Source organism: Mirounga angustirostris, unplaced genomic scaffold (genome assembly GCF_029215605.1).
Source record: "Mirounga angustirostris isolate CCGP_5_RB_7025 unplaced genomic scaffold, mMirAng1.0.hap1 SCAF_15, whole genome shotgun sequence".
Lineage (NCBI taxonomy): Eukaryota > Metazoa > Chordata > Mammalia > Carnivora > Phocidae > Mirounga > Mirounga angustirostris.
Genome location: NW_026991723.1, coordinates 46,432,288 through 46,453,497, shown reverse-complemented (window position 1 = coordinate 46,453,497; position 21,210 = coordinate 46,432,288). Strand labels below are relative to the sequence as shown.

The 21,210-nt window shown below is 42.6% G+C and overlaps 1 protein-coding gene and 1 pseudogene across 1 annotated transcript; both read left to right on the top strand.

Annotated features, from left to right (window-relative positions):
* The first annotated feature begins 7,174 nt into the window (after nucleotides 1-7,174).
* On the top strand, nucleotides 7,175-7,979 carry IFNB1 (interferon beta 1). Its single transcript, XM_045881954.2, has one exon. The coding sequence runs from the start codon at nucleotides 7,228-7,230 to the stop codon at nucleotides 7,774-7,776; it is 549 nt and encodes a 182-aa protein (XP_045737910.1). The 5' UTR covers nucleotides 7,175-7,227; the 3' UTR covers nucleotides 7,777-7,979.
* A 5,020-nt stretch (nucleotides 7,980-12,999) lies between these two features.
* LOC123849354 (large ribosomal subunit protein eL42-like) lies at nucleotides 13,000-13,371 on the top strand (annotated as a pseudogene).
* Nucleotides 13,372-21,210: the final 7,839 nt, after the last annotated feature.

Below are 21,210 nucleotides of genomic sequence, written 5' to 3'. Positions count from 1 at the left end.
GGATGTAAATTGGTGCAAATATTTGGGAAATATATTTGATATTATCTGTTAAATCTGAACATATGCATATTCTATGACCCGGTTACTTCATCCTATGCATATACCCAAAGAAACACATACCAGTGTCCTCCAAAAGATACATACAAGGGTTTTCATAGCAGAATTAATTATAATGACAAAAAAACTCAGGAAGAAAAAGACTGAAACGTTCATCAGTAATGGGAAGGATAAAACATTGTGGCATTTCTAAGTAGGTATGACACATTTGTGCGAATTAATGAGCTATAACTGCCACAGCAACATCGATGAATCTCACAGACATACTATTGAGTGAAAGAAGTCATTTATATAAAGTTCAAAACCTGGGAGGATACAGGGAGCTCAAAGGCAGCAGTGACTGGGAGGGTGGCAGTGGAATAATGATCAGGAGGAGACAAGGGGGGATTTCTGTCCTGTGGGTAATGCTTCTGCCTTCACTTAGTTTGGGGTTACAAAGGTGTGCAGAAGATTTTATTTTATAATAATTTGTTGAGCTGTGTACTTAAGATTTGTGCATGATTTTCTATGTATATTGTATAATTTTTTTTTCAAAAGGAGGACTGGGGAATTTTCACTTTTATCTATCAAGATACTTTCTTACTGTCAACTCTGCTGCACCTTCCAGGTTATCACTGAAAGGGTTTGGGGGTGCTTAATTTCTGTTCTGCCACCATTCGGGCACTTATTGTTAACTTTTCACCTTGTGCAATTTATCTTCTTTTATAGGGCCCTTTTCCTTGAAAGAAGAGTTGCAGAGATGATTAGACAGCTGTAATTTTGATTTCTAGATACATATCTGTCCTGCATAGGTAATTAATCGAATCAAAAAGAGGAAGAACCTCTTCCTCTTTGTGAGGTTTATAGAAAAGCTCCAGGGGCAGCTGGGTGGCTCAGTTGGGTCCAACTCCTGATTTCCGCTGAGGTCATGATCTCAGGGTTGTGAGATCCAGCCCTGCGCGGGGGGGCCCCGTGTTCGTCGGGGAGTCCGCCTCCCCCTCCCCCTCTGCCCCTCCCGCTGCACGTGCGCTCTCTCGCTCCCTCAAATAGATAAATCTTAAAAAGGAAAGCAGCTCCAAATTTAAATGATGATTTCAGATGGCTAGAAACCCCACGCAAGTTTTGCTTTCTAAATGTCGCCCTGCCTCTCTGGAAAACCTCACTAACCAGAAGAAAGCGGTACGGGGGCGGGAAAGCAGTTGTCTGCACCGCAGAAAGTTGGTGGGAGAAGATGCGTGCCAAAAACCCATCTCCACACGGGGCTGACGTGGAAAATGGCTCCAGATCAGAGAGGAAGAGCTGATGGCAAGGGCGGGCTCATTAATCCTCGCCGCGGAGGCGGAACGGCAGGCCCCTCCAAGACGCAGCTCTCCCTGATAGGGGCGAGGTCGTCTGAATTTTTCTGGTTCCTGTGATAAAACTCTAATAAATTAGAGGAAATGGAACGAAAATAAAAGGCCGTGTCCTACAAAGGAAGAGACTTTAAACCATTCATGGCATAGACGCCTGCTACCACCTCTCGCAGATCCTGGGGAGAAGGGGTAGAGAGAAGCTCCGTGAAGGCGACTGGAAGAAAGGGCTAGACTAGGAAGCACCTCATGAACACAGCAGCAGGAACTGGCAAGAGGCAAAGGGAAGAAATCAGGGGGGAAAAGCATCCCCTTTTCTTCCAGGCCCTTGTGTGCCTTTATTTTTCACCTCCACAGCCATGAGAGCCTCTGGGCAGGGCCTCCCTGCCTTTCCCGGCCGGTTCACCGCCAGTATTTCTGCTGATTCTCTGCCCAGGACAAAACTCCAGTCTCCTCTCTGCCCAAAGATCTCTTGATTTAAATACAAATGCTACTCTCCGGCATTCAAGAGCCTCCACAATACATCCTGAGCTCATTTTTCCACCTTCAGCCCCCTTGACTCAGAACAGGTAGCCTTGTCCAGAACTTGTAGCTGCTTCTCTTGCTCCTTCCGCATTTGTCCATTCTCCTGGCCCGGTTCGGGCGACCCCTCCACCTAGAGCTGTTGCTGGTGGTTGTGACAGGAACTAACCACGATGGGCCTGTTGAGATCGCCAGGAGTCCAAACTGAGCTGTACTATAAAAATGTGCATCATGTTATCATGTTTTGAGGACAGTATGAAAAAGAAGACTGTAACTATCTCGATTTTATATTGATTATGTGTTAAAATGATACTATTTTGATATATTATGTTAAATAAATATACTATTAAAATTAACTTTACCTTTTTCAATTAGCAATAAATGTTTCTTTTTACTCTTTTAATGTGGCTACTAGAAAATTTTATTTAACTGTCAAAGATTTTTTTTTAAGATTTTATTTATTTATTTGACAGAGAGACACAGTGTGAGAGAAAGCACAAGCAGGGGGAGTGGGAGAGGGAGAAGCAGAATCCCTGAGGAGCAGGGAGCCCGATGAGGGGCTCTATCCCAGGACCCTGGGGTCATGACCTGAGCCAAAGGCAGACCGTTAACTACTGAGCCACTCAGGACCCCCACTGTCAAAGATTTTTATTTCTCAAATTATCTTTGTCAGGATTCCATAGAATGTATTTTATTTTATTTTTTAAAAGATTTAATTCATTTATTCATGAGAGAGAGAGAGGGAGATAGAGGGAGAAGCAGGCTCCCCGCTGAGCAGGGAGCCCAAGGCAGGACTCAATCCCAGGACCCTGAGCCGAAGGCAGACGCTTCATGGACTGAGCCACCCAGGCACCCTAGAAAATTTTAAATTGCAGATGTGGCTTGCATAATACTTCTATTGGAAAGCGTTGATCTAGAGTGCCCTCTACCCTGTCACCTTCACTACGATCATTACATGCCGCTTGCCTCCTTATCCTCCCCATCAGCTGTAATTCCTGTCCTTTGAGTGCCACCATCTCCACCATGGTTGGCACCCTGTACGTATCTGAAGGTACTCGCTGTTGTCTACTCCACCATATTTTAACTGTGGTATATGGAAAGAGCACAGGTTTGAATGCCGTCCACTCATTTGATTAGCTGTGTGTATCTTGAGTACATTATTTAACCCTCTTTGAGCCTCAGTCTTCTCCTCTGTAAAATGGGAGTAATGGTAACCCATCTCCAGTGTTTACTGTGAGGATTATGCAGAGAATGACACACAGCAACTGCTCAGTTTGTGGTAGCTAATCCTACTCCCACTACTCCCACCACTATTATTTTAGATTATGCTCTCTCTGATCACAGAGGATCAGAGGCTATTGGATGTGGGCAGGATGAGGAGGCCCTCTGCCACACCTGAGGAGCTCAGCTCTACCTGAGTGTGCAAGTCACCCTGGAGGGGCAGGCCCCGGTGACTAGACTCCTTGGACGACCTCCATCCCCTGAGTGCAATGGACCATCTCTAGGTTGACTGATCCCTGTGACTCCTTGCATTGGCCTTTGTGCTGGGAGCCATGGATGATTCCAGTCTTATCCAGAGACACTTTTCAAAAAGCAGAAACCCTGAAGAATGACTCAATGATGGACAGCACTGGGCATTTGAAAGTGGAACAGCTGTGGGATGATTTTGCTTTTACCAAAACTCATTGTGTTGTGAAGAACACAGGAGATGGTGGGGGTTCTGTTCAGAGCTGGCATGTGAAGGTCAAAAGGCTGGAGAGAATGAAAACGGGGCAGAACAATCAGAAAGCCTGGGGCTTACTGGCTCTTTCTTAGTGTAGATTATTCCATAATGAAAGAACACATTCACTGGTGAAAAATTGGAAAGCCACACAAAGAAAAAAAGAAAAACTACCACCCTTTTGTTACACAAGTCAAACAACCGCCATCACAATGTTGGTATATTTCTGTTATTAATTTTTTTCTCTACATACTTTGATATAGCTGTGTTATATGTACACTTTTATATTCTCCTTTTAATATAAGTGGGTGCTTTTTATTTTCTAATGACACAGTAACAGCTGTTTATTATAGAAAAATTTTAAATGTGAATAAAATGAAAGTTAAAAATTTAGTAACATTTGTATTAAATTCTTTTAAACAAATGAAATGCACTAAATTATGAGAATGCCTAACAATTCTATTCCCCAGATATCTTCTTTTTTTTTTTTTTTAAAGATTTATTTATTTATTTATTTATTTGACAGAGAGAAACAGCGAGAGAGGGAAACAAGCAGGGGGAGTGGGAGAGAGGATGAAGCAGGCTTTCTGCCGAGCAGGGAGCCCAATGCGGGGCTCGATCCCAGGACCTTGGGATCATGACCTTGCAAGCCAAAGGCAGACACTTAACAACTGAGCCACCCAGGCACCCCTCTAGATATCTTCTGATCAAGGGGAAAAACATACATACAGATGGTTCTAAGGTAAAAAGGGAAAAGGGAAAGAATTTTCCTTTCTACATCCTCATCCCTATTAGCATCCTCCCCTATGGTAACCACTAATAACAGCTGAGTAAATGTGCCCAACAAAAAAAATTACATGCATGTATCAGCATATTTTGTATATCTCTCTATTAATTTATAAAATAAATGATAATACCATATCCATTATTTTATGTATTACTCTTTTCACTAAATATATCTGGTCCCTACCAGCAGATCTTCCTTTTTAATGGCTATATGGTATTCCATTTTTGTCTACCATGGTATTACTTAATCAATTCCCCAGTGATGGATACTTAATTTGTCTTTATACTATGGCAGTAATGCAATGAACATTCATATGTGTTCATATATTATATTCACACACCTATACACATATACTTCTGCAGGAATATCCATAGGTAAATTCCTAGCAGTGGTATTGTAAGTTAAAGGGACAGTTCCATAGCTTGAAATTTTACATTTTGAAATAGACTGCCAATTGCCATGGGGTCTGTCCTTGTGAGCTAGCTTGGGCTTTCTCACAGCATGGCAGACTCAGGGCGGTAAGATCACTTATATAGTGGCCGATGGCTCAAGAGCAAGAATTTCAGCTAACAAGGTAGACATTGTATTGTCTTTCTTGACTCAGCCTCAGAAATTATACAACATTGTTTCTACCACAGAATTCTGCCCAGATTCCAGAGGAGGGACACAGACCCTACCTCTTGACAGAGTCAAAGTCACACTGTAGATTTTCACGTGGGATGGGAGATATTGCTCTGGCTACTTTTGAAAGAACAACCTTCCCCATTCTCCAAATGTTTGCATAAATTTATACTTCCATTGAGTGTATATTAGAGTACCCATTTCCCCATGCCCTTTGCAAATCTTATTGGTGAAAAATGATTGCCTCATTACTAGTTTGATTTATATTTCTTAGTAACATTTGAACAGATTTTCATATCTTTTATTGGCCCCTTATATTTCTTTTCCTATATATAAACTTTCCTATTTGATAGCTTTCTATTCATTTTAAGGGCTGCTTGCCTGTGAATAAAATGATCCCTTTTTCACTGTACATTGTAACAATGTTTTTGATATTGCTCTTCCTCTTTTTTTTTCTTTTTTTATGCTCTTCCTCTTTGACTTTGTTTTTTTGTCATTGAAATTTGTAACTTGTTTCTAGTCATATTTATCAATATTTTCTATTAGAGTTCCTGGGTTTTATATCTTGCTGAGAAAATGTTTTAAATGTTTTTTTAAAAATACCCAAGTTTTCTTCTAGATTTTGGTCATTTTAGCTTCTAATCTGTTCCGTACAATGTTATATGGACTATATAATATTGTACCATCCTTGGTTTCCTGAAAATAACTCCCTTTGGCCAATAGACACTATTTTTTATGTACTGTTGGATTCTAGTTGCTAATATTTTCCCCTAGATTAAAGTTTTTCACCAGTGCCAGATTTCCCCTAAACTTCTCATTATTTGTGACTCTATTTTAGTCTGCAAAATTTAGAGTTTTTCTCTTATTTCTAATTATTCCCTACATATATTAATTTATTTCTCGGTTTGTCTAATTCTGATTTATAGTGTTATGTATCATTTCTTAATATTTCAAACTCCTTTGGTAACACTATGTTAAAATTTTTATCTGTCTTGTGTGCATGCATTCCTGGTATATTTTCATTATCTATACAGATATGATTTACTCCTTATCCACTTGTTTCTAATAATAACTTTGTCTGAGTCTCAATCTTAATGCTATTCTGTTGCTGGATTTTATAGGCACTTATTTTTCCTAAACTTCTAGATGTGGTTTTGTAGTTTCTCTGACTTCACAGAGCTCCCTCTTCTGTTGCTTTTGTTGAAGTGCTCAAAAACATGGCAGCTTGCTTTCTGAGTGGTCCATTCCCAAACTGGTCTGACTGGTCTGGTTTTCTCTTTCCTTGCCTCTGTTGTTTCTTTCCTGCTCAGATCTTTCTCTCTCTCTCTCTCTCTCTCTCTCTTTCCTGCTTAAATTTGATTACACTTCTAGCAGTTTCTCCTCAGTGTAGGGACCTTTCCCAAAGGGGAGCTGTGCCCTGATGGTTTGAAAATTACTTGTATCCTCCACTATTCTAGTGCCTTTCAGAATCTAATGAGTTTGGGCAAAATCCCTTCCAGTTTCAACTGTTGTTCTCAAATCAGCCCGGATGGCTTTCCAGTAACTACGTCTTGGTTATATTAGGGTTCTCAGTTGTTTTTCCCTACTCTCTCCCACACAGATGGTGCTACCAGACAGGTCATGTGGCATTTGGTGGTTGGTCCTCATCTGTGGTTCATGTCAACCAGTTTTATGTCATAAACTGCATATATTTATTGTTTTGTGATAGTGTAATTGGGAATTAAACCTAATTCTTATGAAAAAGAAAACTTGCACACAAAGGACCCCCCCCCGAAAAAAAAAAAACCCACCTCATAATACCAAAAAAGAAGAGGAAAAGATCTTTGCCAAGTGAAAGAATCCTATAATGGTCAAGTTCTAAATGATTGGGCTTACCTTTTTCTCTTTAGTAATTGGGAATTCATTGAAATTATGCAAAACATTAGAAATCCTCACAGTTTCTATATCTTTTTCCCCAATGGATATAAAATAAAGTAGGACCTTAAAGAAAACGGATTTAAGAATCTACTACTAATTTAAATGACATAGGAAAACTGAAAGGGAGAACTGAAAGTGGGAAATTCCATTCAAAGAGAGGACCATCCTGTATATATAGGCCACACTCATGGAAGAAGGGCATTCACACTGCAAACTCTCGAAGCCTTCGTTTCAGCACCTAGACAGTGGCAGGCAAGACTCTTCCTCTTTTCATCATGACCAGCAGGTGCATCCTCCAAACTGCACTCCTGGTGTCTTTCTCCACCACGGTTCTTGCCGTGAACTACGACTTGCTTCAATTCCAACTAAGCAGCAACAGTGTGGAGTGCCAGGAGCTCCTTCTGCAGTTGAATGGAACTTCTAAAGATTGCCTCAAGGACAGAATGAACTTCAAGATCCCTGAGGAGATTGAGAAATCCCAACAGTTCCAGAAGGAGGACATCATATTGATCACCCTTGAGATGGTCCAGAAGACCTCTGATATTTTCAGGAGAAATCTCTCGAGCACAGGATGGAATGAGACCATTGTTGAGGACCTCCTTGCGACACTCCACAGGCAGAAGGAACATCTGGAGGAAATCATGGAGGAGGGAAACTTCACCTGGGACCACAGGACCCTTCTGCACCTGAAGAGATACTATCTAAGGATTGTGCAGTACCTGAAGGCCAAGGAGTACAGCATCTGTGCCTGGATAATAGTGCAAGCAGAAATCCTCAGGAGCTTTTTCTTCCTTGATAAACTTACGGATTATCTCCTAAACTGAAGATCTCTCAGCCTGTGCCTCTGGGAATGGACGATGTTGACAAGGATTTCAGGCATTCTTCAACTCCCAGAGGCTCTGTAAGTGACTGACAGCCAATGTACTGTATTTGAAAGGACAAAGACTTTAAATTTTTAAAATTAATTTATGCATTAAGTTATTTTTCTACTTATTTAAACTTTCACCCGAGGAAATAAATTTTTTTATGCAACAAAAGTCAACATAGCAGCTTTAATTTCAACTTGATTTCATTAGCACCGTATTAAAAATTACAGAGCACCTACTAGATGTTCTTTGTAAAATGTGTCTGCAAAACTGTACAGGTTCTGGCCTCTGCCTTCAAGGAATTTAAAATCCAAAGAAGCCGTGTGGAATATATAAGATGATAGATGATAAGGGAAGGTGAACCTTTCAGGAGAATAAATGTGACCTCAGCCTCTTCAGCATTAAAATGGAAGAGGCAGGCAAGTGGCTCTGGAATTAGGACAAGGGGTTCTGCTGCTTCGACTCTGCTCCTACCCTGTGCCCTCAGGCTCTCTGACCCTAAAGTTAGCATTTGACTGGCTATCAGGGCAACTAGAAGAGTATTTCAGCTCTTGTATTTGCCCTGAACTCCTTCCTATTATCTGCAGGATGCTCTGCTTGCCCCCCTCCCCAACCCTGCAGGATTTTAAAATATTCATGTGCCCCCCTAAGCTAAGGGTGAGAAGTCCCAGGCACGCCTGTGACAGTGTTAAGGAGCAGTCCCTCTATTGTACTCTTCCTGGACAGCTAAAATGTATGGGTGTCTCCGTGGAGTTGGGGGTCTCTGTCTGCTTCCAGGGCACAAACACCATAGGGAGAAAGAACTCTGCTTCTGATCTCTGCTCTCTGGCCAGGTTTTCTCCCCATTTTGTCAGAAAAGCAAGTTTGCTCCTGGTCCCTGCTGTCCTGTTCGTCCAGAATTCCATTACCTGCTTTTCCTGATGCTCTGCATCTCTGAACCACACACCCCCTAAAGCCAAATCCAAGATGTGCATGGCAGATTGAGTCATTTCTGTCAAGTGGAAAACCAGGAAGCATGGGGGAAAGGGAAACTCAAGTGGGATAAAGAGCACACTAACTTTTCTCAGGGCTTACACTGAGAAAATACAATTTTCCTAGGAGTTCTCTGGGCACCTGGCCAGCATGTGCCAATTGGCCGGGTTTCTGGCTTTGTACTGAACCCCTTGGGAATTTAGATGAGTATGGCCGTTGTGGTCATTAGCAGCTCCCCTCCAGGCGCTGCACCCCTGTATGTAAGTAATTGGAAATAAGTCCCCCTCACAAGCACCCCTCAGGTGGGCACAATTACTTTATTGCTGTTTTACAGTTCCAGAGACTAAGTCTCAGGTTTAGGAACTGCCCCAAGGTCACCATAGCTAAATGCATGGAGGTTTAAAAAAAAAGTACAAAGGGCAGAATCATATAAGACTTTGTTCATAGCTAAGCATTTTCTCCCAGAGCAGTACAGAAGTCCGAGTTCCCTTTAAGGGATTCAGCCTTGAGGAGAAGAAATCTGTCAGGAGTTTCGGAGAAGACACCACAGTACAGGGCAGACAATGAACTTGGGCTCCCTCTTCTGACTCAAGGCCGGTAACACACGGACTGTGGAACCAAGAAGTGCTGTATTCCCTCGTGGATCGGCTGGCTACATTTGTCCCAAGACAGTCGAGGTCCTGGTGAAGCAAGAAACCTTCCCTCTCCCCAAAACTCACACTCCACTTTGCCACACCCCAGCTCTGCTAAAAAGCCTTCCACAGACGTGCTTCCTTTTGCCAGGGACTCAAAGACAAGATGGGCGTGGAAAAATGCAGACTAATGGGTCGTGGTTAGAACAACCAAGAAGTCTCCCTCAGCAGTGGGGCCCAACTGCTCATCGTCTTCTCTAGGCTGAGGATACTAAAGAAGTCTCAGCAAGAGGCTCTTCTCTACTCACCGCTAAGTTGGCCCAAACACCAAGGGGCTGGAAAGGTCTGCTCAGCATGTGTCCCGGAAGCCAGAAGGCCAGAGGGCCAGAGGAAAGACTTCTTTTGGAGAATTATAAATACCTATGCCACAGCTGAGTATATCAGCCCATCTACAATAGCAAAAGTACGTCCATCACCAGGAGAGCATAAATGATAATTGATATGAATTGCAATAAGGATGAGGAAGGCTAGCTCAAAAGCACAAGTGTGAGTAGGGACCTATGCTAAACAGACAGCGACATAGAAGGAGTAAAGCTGTTATTTTCGCTGGCACCAGAACACCTCAAAGGAGAGCACTCATTTAGAGAAATATTGATGAGCGTCTTGAGGTTGTGGATATGCTAACACAAGAAAGAGGTAGTGCACCGCCAATGCTGTGTTTTTGTGTGTGTGTGTTTCTGAGGAGGGAAAAAGAGAGAAGCCCATCAGCTGCTCTGGAGCTGTGATGGTCCCTGGAATAAGATGGCAGTGAAAATTTTCTGGTGAGGACAAATAGAGGGCTTTTAAGGACAAGGATGTCTCACGTGCAACTTGAAATCAGGTGCAGTATTATGATGAAACCGTGTCCCCCAAACCCTCAGTGGAGATGGCTACCCACACGAAGTTCCCATGTGTGTAGAACTCGTAGAGGGCGTCCAGGTCCGTGTTTGAAATAGTGTGGGGGAACGGGATCGGGTGGCCAGGCATCCGTACTGGAACCAGATGAGTGGGGACAGAAGGCAGAGCCATAACATGCAGCCACTTTGCCCCCTCCTACCTCCCACCTGAGGAATCCAAGGAATTCTGAGGGACTCTGTGCCTCCACTGAGATTAGGAGGTGGAAGTTTTATCTCGCTCTTAAGCAGTTAGAAGGCCCTGGCAAACATTTGGGTCACGTAGGAGTACATAAATACTGCCCCACCCTATGCACCTGTAGACACAGGGTAACCACGTATATTCGTGTGGTATTTTTTGCAGTTAACAAAGCTGATATTTAGGCAGTTTGGGTGTCAGGCACACTTAGGTACTCAGATACATCTGATGCAGGGACTTGTTCATAAAATACTCCTTAAAAAATGAAAAGGGGGGACCTGGGTGGCTCAGGCGTTAAGCGTCCACCTTCGGCTCAGGTCGTGATCCCAGGGTCCTGGGGTCGAGCCCCACGTCGGGCTCCCTGCTCGGTGGGAAGCCTGTTTCTCCCTCTCCCACTCCCCCTGCTGTGTTCCCTCTCTCGCTGTGTCTCTCTCTGTCAAATAAATAAAATCTTTTTAAAAAAATGAAAAGAGGGGCGCCTGGGTGGCTCAGTTGGTGAAGGGTCCGACTCTTGATTTTGGCTAAGGTCATGGTCTCAGGGTCGTGGGATCTCCCAGGGGTCAGGCTTCACACTCAATGGGGAGTCTGCTGGAGAGTCTCTCTCTCCCTCTCCCTCTGCCCGTCTGCCCCTCCCCCGTACTCTCACTCTTCTCTCTCTCTCTCAAATAAACAAATCTTTTAAAAAATGAAAAAAGCCACAGACTGGGCAAAAATTTTTGCACATCACATATCTGATAAAGGATTTGTATCTAGAATATATTTTTTGAAATACTCTCAAAACTCACCAATGAGAAAATAATCAACCCAATAAAAAAATGGGTTATATAATTGAGTGGATACTACACCAAGAGATACATGAGTAGCAAATAAGTACATGGAACTACTGAAGGCTTCTTTATGGATTTTTTTTTTTCTTTTGTGGCTTAGGCCAGATAATGAATGTGAAATGGTTTTTGATTACAAAGGAGCCCATTCCACCATGAGGACCTACCCTAGCCACTGCCCTTTCTGACAAAAGACCACCAGCCATCCTGGTCGGCTTGTATATGTGATACACTTGAGGTCTGCCCAGCAGAGAAGGCAAGGCCTTTATCAATACCCACTTCTGTCTTGATTAGTCAGGCTGTGAGACATATAGAGAGAGCCAGCAGTTGGTAGTGACGTCAGAAGGTGAAGGGCACCCAGGACCAGACCTTGTCAATTGCAGACCTTTTCTCAACATCCATTGTACCTATGGTAATAGAACCTCAAAAACTGTTTTATGAATTTGTTCTTTTGTTCTCAATGTTAATTATTGCTTCTCAAACATCAGTTTAATTATCTAAAATCCTCTAGAATAGTTGGTTTAAAATAATAAACCCTGAGATTGGACTAGAATTGCCAGGTATATTCTCCTAATTTAGGTGGGACCAAGTTAGTCACTTAACTTGTGAATTAACTTGATGGTGCGGACTCTAGAATTGTATTCGCTCTCAATTACCACGAAATCAGTGGTAATTTGGCTTCACTTGACATTCTGTTTTAAAATTCCTGCTTTGCTTTATAATTCCATGTAGGGTGTTCTTAGGAAACCCAAAACGCATTATTTAAATTTTATATCTTGACAGTTAGCCTAGAAATAAGAGAAAAATGGAGCTCACTTCGAAAGACCCTCTTAAGAAAATGGAAGGACATGTCACAGACTGGGAGAATATATTTGCAAGTCACAGATCTGATAAAGGATATATCAATTCACAAAGAACTCTTGAAACTTGGTAATAATATTCTCCACAAAGATGGACAGAAGATTTCAACAGTTCACCAAAGACGGCACACAGATGGCTAGTAGATGATCAGCATCATTAGTTATTAAGGAAATGCAAATTAAAACCACGTGAGATGCTACTACATGCTTATTAGAAGGGCTAAGGTCAAAAAGACGATCAAGTTTTGGCAAGAACAGGGAGCAACTGGAACCCTCAAACGCTGCTGGTGGAAATAAAACATGGTACAACCACTTTGGGAAATCATTTTGCAGTTTTTAAAAAGGTAAATATACCCCTACCATATGACCCAGTCATTCCGCTCAGTTGTGTACCCAAGAGAAAGTGTTACCATGCACAGACTTGTGTATGAATGTTGCTAGGAGCGTTATTTACCATATCCCCCAAACTCAAATGTCCATCATAGATGAGTGCTTAAAGAAATTGTAGGGGCGCCTGGGTGGCTCCCTCAGTTAAGCCTCCAACTCCTGAGTGCGGCTCAGATCACAGTCTCAGGACCTCAGTGCCATGAGATCGAGCCCTGCAGCGGGCTCCATGCTCAGTGGGGAGTCTGCTTGAGATTCTCTCTCCCTCTCCCTCTGCCCCTCCCCCCACTCATGCTGTCTCTCTAAATAAATGCATAAGTAAGCAATCTTTAAAAAAAAAGAAATTGATCCTTCTGTGCCGATAGCACTCTCGCAAACATGGTGAACGTTCTTAAAACCCGCCGGACTTTTTGGCAAGAAGTGTGGCAAGCACCAGCCCTACAAAGTGACACAGTACAAGAAGGGCAAAGATTCTCTTTATGCCCAGGGAAAGCAGCGTTATGACAGGAAGCAGAGTGGCTATGGTGGGCATACTAAGCCGATTTTCTGGAAAAAGTCTACAACTACAAATAAGATTGTGCTGAGGCTTGAATGTGTTGAGCCCAATTGCAGATCTAAGAGAATGCTGGCTATTAAGAGATGCAAGCATTTTGAACTGGGAGGAGATAAGAGAAAGGGCCAAGTGATCCAGTTCTAAGCTTCATATTTTGTTAATATTATGAAGACAATAAAATCTTGAGGTTATGTTCACTTCATTTGGTTGCAGTTGGTCTTTTAAGAGGGAAATAAACTAGTGCCATCAATAAAATTCCCCTTGTGGGGCAGTTTAAAAAAAAGAAAAGAAATTGAAGTATATCCATGTAGTGGACTACTATTCAGCAATAAAAAGGAATGAATCCCCAGTACACATAACAACATGGATGAATCTTGAATAATTATGCTGAATACAAGAAGACAGATTTTATTTTTTATTTATTTTTTTTAAAGATTTATTTATTTGAGAGAGCTCAAGCAGGAGCAGGGGGAGGGGCAGAGGGAGAGTGGCAGGGGAAGCAGACCCCCATCGAGCACAGGGCTCCATCCCAGGGCCCTGAGATCTTGACCTGAGCCGCAGTCAGATGCTTAACCGAACTGAGCCACCCAGGCGTCCCTAGTCTTTCATATTTTAAAAGGTTGCCCAAGAAGTGGATCAATAGCTTCACATTCTAAAGCTCTGAGGAGAGCCCAGAGTACTTTATATGTTGCATGCACCCCCACCACGTGCGTTTCCAGTTGCAGAATACCAAGTTCAGGGCTCACGGAAACTACTTGTCTCTCTCTCTTTTTTTTTATTGTGGTAAAAAAATACATGACATAAAATTTACCATTTAAACCACTTTTACGTGTACAGTTCTGTGGCATTAAGTCCATTCACATGTTTGTGCAACCGTCCCCGCCGTCCATTTGCAAAACTGTTGTTATCTTCCCCAACTGGAACCTCTGTACTCATTAAACACCAACACCCTTTTTCCCCCTCCCACCAGCCCCTGGCAATCACCGTTCTACTTTCTGCCTCTAGGTGCTTCATGTAAGTGGAATCATACAATAGGTGTCTTTTTGTGACTGGCTTATTTCATTTTGCATCGTGTCTCCAAGTGTCACCCACGTTGTAATGTGCGAGAATTTCCTTCCTTGTTATGGCTGAATAATATTCCATTGTGTGTCTATATCACCTTTTAGTTACCCGTTCATCCACTGAATCCACTGATGGACCCATGAGTGCTTCTATCTTTTGGCGACCGTGAGCAATGCTGCTGTAAATACCTACTGGAGTCCCAGCTTTCACTTCTTTTAGGTATATCCCCGCAAGTGGAATTGTCGGATCATATGATAGTTCTATACTGAATTTTTCAAGGAATCACCAAAGCAACTATTTTTAAGTTCTGTCTTCATAGTGCAAATATTTGCAATAATAACAGAATGCAAACACAACAATAACAGCCACATTTCTTAAAGACGTATGTTCTGCAGGGGACTCTGCTAAGTGTGTTATAAATACACACCATCTTGTTTAATTCTCCTGAGAACCCTAGGAGGCAAATATTAAGAAAACTAAGGCTCAGTAAGGTTAAGTAACTTACCCAAGTCATAGTTGGTTAAAAAAGAGAGAGAGAGAGAGACGTATTTGGAACCAGAGACCGTACTATCTGTCCTCTTCTTCTATCTCCCAAAATGTTATTTTTATTCCAAGTACATAGCACTGATACTGTGATTTGCAGACGGAACTAGAAGCTCTGCAGTGGCCCCAGCTCCTGGCTTTGCTGCAAGTGCTGTGAGGACCTTCTGTACAAACAAGTGGCTCTCCCTTCCCTCCAGCAGTTTGTCTCCCTGCCACCCCCATGCAGAGAAGAACCGGAGAGAGAGAGAGAGATTACTAGGAAATTCCCACTTCCTCTCTCGCCAGACTCTACAGAGAATATTTTCCCTTAGAGTTTTTGGAGGCAATTGTCTGCGCCCTGAGTCATGGTTTTCCCTGTGGCAAGGCTGCATTTCTTCCTCTCCGTCACTACGGTCCGTCCCAGGTGCCAGCAGCAACAGAGCTGAAGGCAGTTTCCTTTTCAAGTCTGGCACCCGCTGCTTTCCTTATCTCATAGGAGCTTTTAAGAGCCTGTGTTGTTTCATGAAACACGCAACAAATTTCTCTTTCCTTTCACTTTTTAATGTCGTGGCGCTCTCTCTCTGTCTTTTTTTCCCAGTGAAAACCCAGAGGTAAGGCAAATAGTTTTCAAAGCAGAAAGTGACTTACTAATCCAGAAATGCATGAATGGGAAATCTGAGAATTTGAAAGTCCATATATATATTTTTTTCTTTTTCTTTTTTTTTTAGTAGGCTCCAGGCCCAGCGGGGAGCCCAGTGCAGGGCTTGAACTCACCACCCTGAGATCAAGACCTGAGCTGAGATCGAGTCAGATGCTTAACTGACTGAGCCACTCAGGGGCCCCAAAAGTCCAAATATTTTTTAAAAGCTTCTTATATCCAAGAGGAAAAGGCACAAGACATGGAGTTATACGAACCTGAGAGCTAATGTGGGTTCTCCCACTTTCTAACTGTATGAGTTTGAACAAGATATGTAAATTGGAAATAATCATACCTTGAACTCTTGAGGAATAAATGGAATGATAGGATGTATGCCTTGATCCAGCACTGGGCCTTGTCTATGAAAATGCCCAGTGTTGGGGTGCCTAGGTGCCTCAGTCGGTTAAATGTCTGCCTTCGGCTCAGGTCATAATCCCGGGGTGCTGGGATTGAGCCTCAAGTTTGGCTCCCCACTCAGCGGAGAGTCTGCTTCTCCCTCTGCTCCTCCCCCTTGCTCATGCTCTCCCATGCTCTCTATCTCAAATGAATAAATAAAATACCTTAAAAAAATAAAAAAGAAAATGCCCAATGCTTTACTTAATTAAAAGTGAATAAAAATTATAGAAATTTGTCACACAGAATTAGGTGGGCTCTTAGAGTACTCTTCCCAAAATCTTATACAAAAAGCAAGTTCTTAATAAATTCATAGTTGGTAGCCATATTGCTCTTACAATGGGATCTAAATGAATGTCATTTTTACAAGTCATATTTATGGATATTAGGAAAATATTCAGCATCTATAATTACCACGTATAAATAAGGCTTGTCTAAAATTCCAATTTCAACATTTGTATAAGTGGAGTCTGGAAAGTTATTTAAGAAGCAAAACCAATCGGGTGCCGGGGTGGCTCAGTCAGTTCAGCGTCTGCCTTCGGCTCAGGTCATGATCTCAGGGTCCTGGGATCGAGTACCCCTTCGGGCTCCCTGCTCTGTGGGGAGCCTGCTTCTCCCCCTGCCTCTGCCTCTCTCTCTCTCTCTCTCTGTCTCTCCTGAATAAATAAATAAAATCTTTTTAAAAAAATACAAATACACTAAAAAAAAAAAAAAGAAGCAAAACGAATTATTTCACAGACATTTGAAATGTCAAGAAAAAAAGATGGGTGGGCGCCTGGGTGGCTCAGTTCGTTAAGCGACTGCCTTCGGCTCAGGTCATGATCCTGGAGTCCCGGGATCGAGTCCCACATTGGGCTCCCTGCTCGGCAGGGAGTCTGCTTCTCCCTCTGCCCTCTTCCCTCTCGTGCTCTCTGTCTCTCATTCTCTCTCTCTCAAATAAATAAATAAAATCTTTAAAAAAAAAAGATGGGTAAAACAGACTGTGGGGAAGGGTGAACAGAAAGAATAATCGGTCTTTGTTGATCTCCTATGATGTGTCTGGACTGCACATATTATGTTGGACGTCTGGCATGGAGGGCTGCCACCTACAGCTATGGGAATGGGCATCTGCCCCAGGCTGGGCCACCGAGAGCACTGGTTTCTCCACGACCACAGTAACTGGGCAGAAGTGGATACGTAACTCAAACAGAGGCCATGAGAGTGACAAGCAGAACTCCTGGTGGAATGCTGGGGTGAAGAGTGTCTCTATCTGCAGTAGCAGGTGCCTGGTCCAGTCTAAGCCCAGAGCCCAGACCGCCACATCCAGCTCACACAGCTTATTCTCTGCACACCTTTAGGTGGTGCTCTTCTCTGGTGATCTTGACATGTCCCACATTGGAAGAAATGCTTAAAAATAAAGCCAACTCAAAGGATGTGCAGAAGGGAAAGACAAAGACACATACCTTAAAATTTTGTTTCAGCCATGCCTAAAGGTATATGTCCTAAAATGTTTAAGCTATCTGAGCTGTGAAATAGAATTAGAGGGGACTGGAAAATAAACTAGCAACCCACCCAACCACTTAGTAACCTCTCTTGCCTTTGGAGGCAACCCATCTGTGTGTTCCTTCAACCCATCTGTATGCTCCAGATAGGTCTGCCCATCCTTAGAAGCATGGAAGGCACTCAAAGCCCTTGCCTGACTGGCTCTCTGCTCTTCCAGTGTAAGCCAACGTCTATGCACTAATCAACATCAGTGATATATGAAGCCTCCTACAGCCTCACCACTGGATGCTTTCAATTGAGGTTCAGCTAAATCTCTATAGAAAGATAGCCAGGCCTTCAGAGTCAAACTGCCCTCTCATTTCTGGTGAAAAGTTACGTCTTCTTGGAGGCACATAGCTTTGTTTGTCCTTTGACGCAATTCAGCAAACATTACATTTACTCCTAAATGTAAGCATTTAGGAGTAAATGTGCAATGCGTATCAGACACTATGCTAAGTACTGAGCTTACATAGACAAACAAGATACACGCTTTATACTCAAGAAACTCATTTTTAGGGGAAACAAACAGATAAGTAAAACAAACAGCTAAAAATGGTAACACGATGATAAATGTCATTCTAACATAATGGACAACGCTCTACAGAAGGCCAGATGAGGGTACAAGGTGTCCTGTCTGACGGGATTTGAGCAGCCCGCACAGAGAAGGTCTCTGCACTTGGCTGTGAAGAGATAGAAGCATTTTAAAAGAAAAGAATGGGAGAGGGGACATTTCAAAAAAAGAGCGGTCTGAACAAAAGAACTAGAGTCACGAGGACACATAGCCTCTTCAGAGAAGGTCACGAAGTACAGACAGGTAGCAGGGCCTGGGGAAGAGTAGGAAGGAAAAGAGGCTGCGATCTAAGTTGGGATGGATGCCGAGGGCCTGGAGAGCAGGGTCTTTGAGGAGAGGAGTGGCCTGGGCAGATGACTTGAGACAGGAGACTGATCAGAGCAGGGAGGGATGGATTAGAGCAGGGGGAGGTCAGACAGAGCTCGAGAGGCTTTGAGGGTCTGAACATGAGGGGGATGGCGGCCTGGACCAGGACTGAGGACAGGTCAGTTTATAGATGCATGGCATGCGCATTCAGTTCTGTAGAAATCTGTCAGTCTTAATGGGCTCTTTTCTCTTCATATTCACTCCTTCTCTCCAATGTTGCCATTGCTACAGTGATATATTTTTGAAAGGACTGAAATGAAGAATTCTCAATCGGACTGAGAAGCAACTGTTGGTGTCATTAGTGAACCACCCCTCTAGCCTCAGGAGCTCTTCTCAGCTCGCAATAAGGCTTATGAGGGGTCTCTAAAGCAGGGACCAAACACAACTGGCTGGGTACAAGAAATCACTTGATGAGATTAGCGTCCTCTATGTGCAAGGTAGAAATCCATTTCTGTACAAGACAGAATATTGCTCCTGTCTGCTTGCATTTCAACTGCTTGTCCTGGGCTTTCCTATTCGGGGATGGGTATGGCCAAGCTTTCAGCTGACTGGGTAGGGCATGTGCCCCGCTCTCTGGCTCATCCAGCAAGACCATGACAGTTCTACTCAGTGTCCCCTCTCTCACCTGCCGATGCCAGTCTCTTAATCCTGGTGAAACTCAGGCTTGGGAATAGGATGTATTGGTCCATGAGGGCTGCCAATAACAGAGTATCACAAACTGGGAGGCTGAGAACAACAGAAATTTGCTGTCTCACGCTCTGAAGGCTAGGAATCTGAAATCGAGGTGTCGGCAGGGCTCGTTCCTTCAGAGAACTGTGAGGAAGAGTCTGTCCACTGTCTCTCTCCTAGCTTCCGGTGGTTTCCTGGAATCTTGGCATTCCTTGGCTTCTGCTGCATCACCCTGATCTCTACCTTCATCCACACATGGTGCTCTCTCTCTGTGCATGTTTGTGTCCAAATTTCCACTTTTTATAAGGACACCAGTCAAATTGGATTAGGGAGCTCATTTTAACTCATTACATCCGTGGCCAGCCTATTTCCTAATAAGGTCGCATTCTGAGGTACAGGGGTTAGGACTTCAACATATAAATTTGAGGGGGACACAATTCAGTACATAACAGAGGGGAAGATGAGATATCCCTTTCTTTTTTCTCCTTGGCTCTACTTTGTGCGGGGTGAGGAAAATTGATCAGCTCTTCTGTCTTTTGCCCTGAAAGAGAATCCCCTTTTTCTACCTCAACTTCTTCAGCTACGGCAGCCCAGAGCTGGGGCACAGACTTCTTCTTTCCTTGAATCATGCTACTAGGAAGTCAAAGTGAAAACCAGTCAACTGAAATGCCATTGAAATTTTCACAGGCTGTTAAAATCATCCTTTTCATTTTATTTGCTGTAAACTTCATTAAGTACTTTAGAGGACAATAAGATATTTGGTGAGTTAGCTTTAGACCAAGTTCTCTGTTGGGTGTGTGTGTATCTTTGCCACTGTTGAGGAAAGGGAACCTCATGTATGGAGGGGGGAAAAACTTAATATTAGCTTCTTCACCTCCAGGCTGCAGCTTGAGCTCTCTTAAAATCCAATGTAGTGGAATCCCAGGGATTAATTTTCTACTCTATACCCCACCCCTGAAACAGTAAATGTGGTCTGCATGACAGATTTACTTCCTATTTACTTAGCTTTGTTCTTGTTTCTTATGGCCTAATGACATTGGATTTATTAAGCCAAGAGTGCTCAGCTTTTCTGGGCCACATTATAATACTTTCTGTGATGCCCAACAAAGATTTCATTCTTAAATTGATTCATCCTAAACCCTTGGTTTCACCCAGGCTCTGTTGGCTTTGGGAGGTCTGTAAAAATATAAATGTCTAACCATAGAAGATTAATTAAATAAATTATGCTACAGCCTCAAAATGAAATACTATATAGCCATTAAAAACAAACATGCTAGACAAGCAAATAACCCTCTGTCAATAAGCAAACCACTCGTGTTTGTATTTATGTGGGCAAAATATTTGTTCCCAGAGGAAAGTGTTTTAGTGTGATGCCCTTTTTTTAAAACATTTTTTTTTAAGATTTTATTTATTTGACAGAGAGAGACACAGCGAGAGAGGGAACACAGCAGGGGGAGTGGGAGAGGGAGAAGCAGGCTCCCTGCTGAGCAAGGAGCCTGATGCGGGGCTCGATCCCAGGACCCTGGGATCATGACCTGAGCCAAAGGCAGACGCTTAACGACTGAGCCACCCAGGCATCCCTAGTGTGATGCCTTTTTAAAAAATGAAAGAAGCACTTCAGATGTATTACTGAAATGTTTCCTTTTTAACATATAAGAGCATTTAAGCGTGATTTCCAGTTTATTTTATATGTGCTGGATAGGAGCATTTCAGCTCACAAAAAAATATTTTAGCCGGTAAGAAGTTAAATTCGGGGAAAGATTCTTTTTGAGTAAAATTAATTTTAAAGTCATTTGAATACACACTGAGGGATATTAAATCAAGTTAAGAGTCTGAATGATCCAAGTGCACTGAGTAACTTCCATCACCTGGACATGCTAAGCAGATGAACTTATATGTTCTGTAATGACTCACCTGGCTATAAATTCACAAGTGTCATATGTTAACATATTTAGAATCATCAAATATATTAAGAGGTGAATTTAAATAAAATGTAATAGCCAAAAGAAAAAGATTATGCTACATCTCTGTGCCTTAACTGACAAAGATTTCCATAGCCAACACACCGTTAAGTGACAAAGATACATTTTAGAACAATGTACATACTATAATTCCATTTTTGTGAGAAAATATATATACACATGCATACAATAAAGCCTAGAATTATGTCAATCATAAATTGTAAATGAAATAGTAAGATGAGCATCTCCAAGTGACAGATTTGTGGATAGGTTT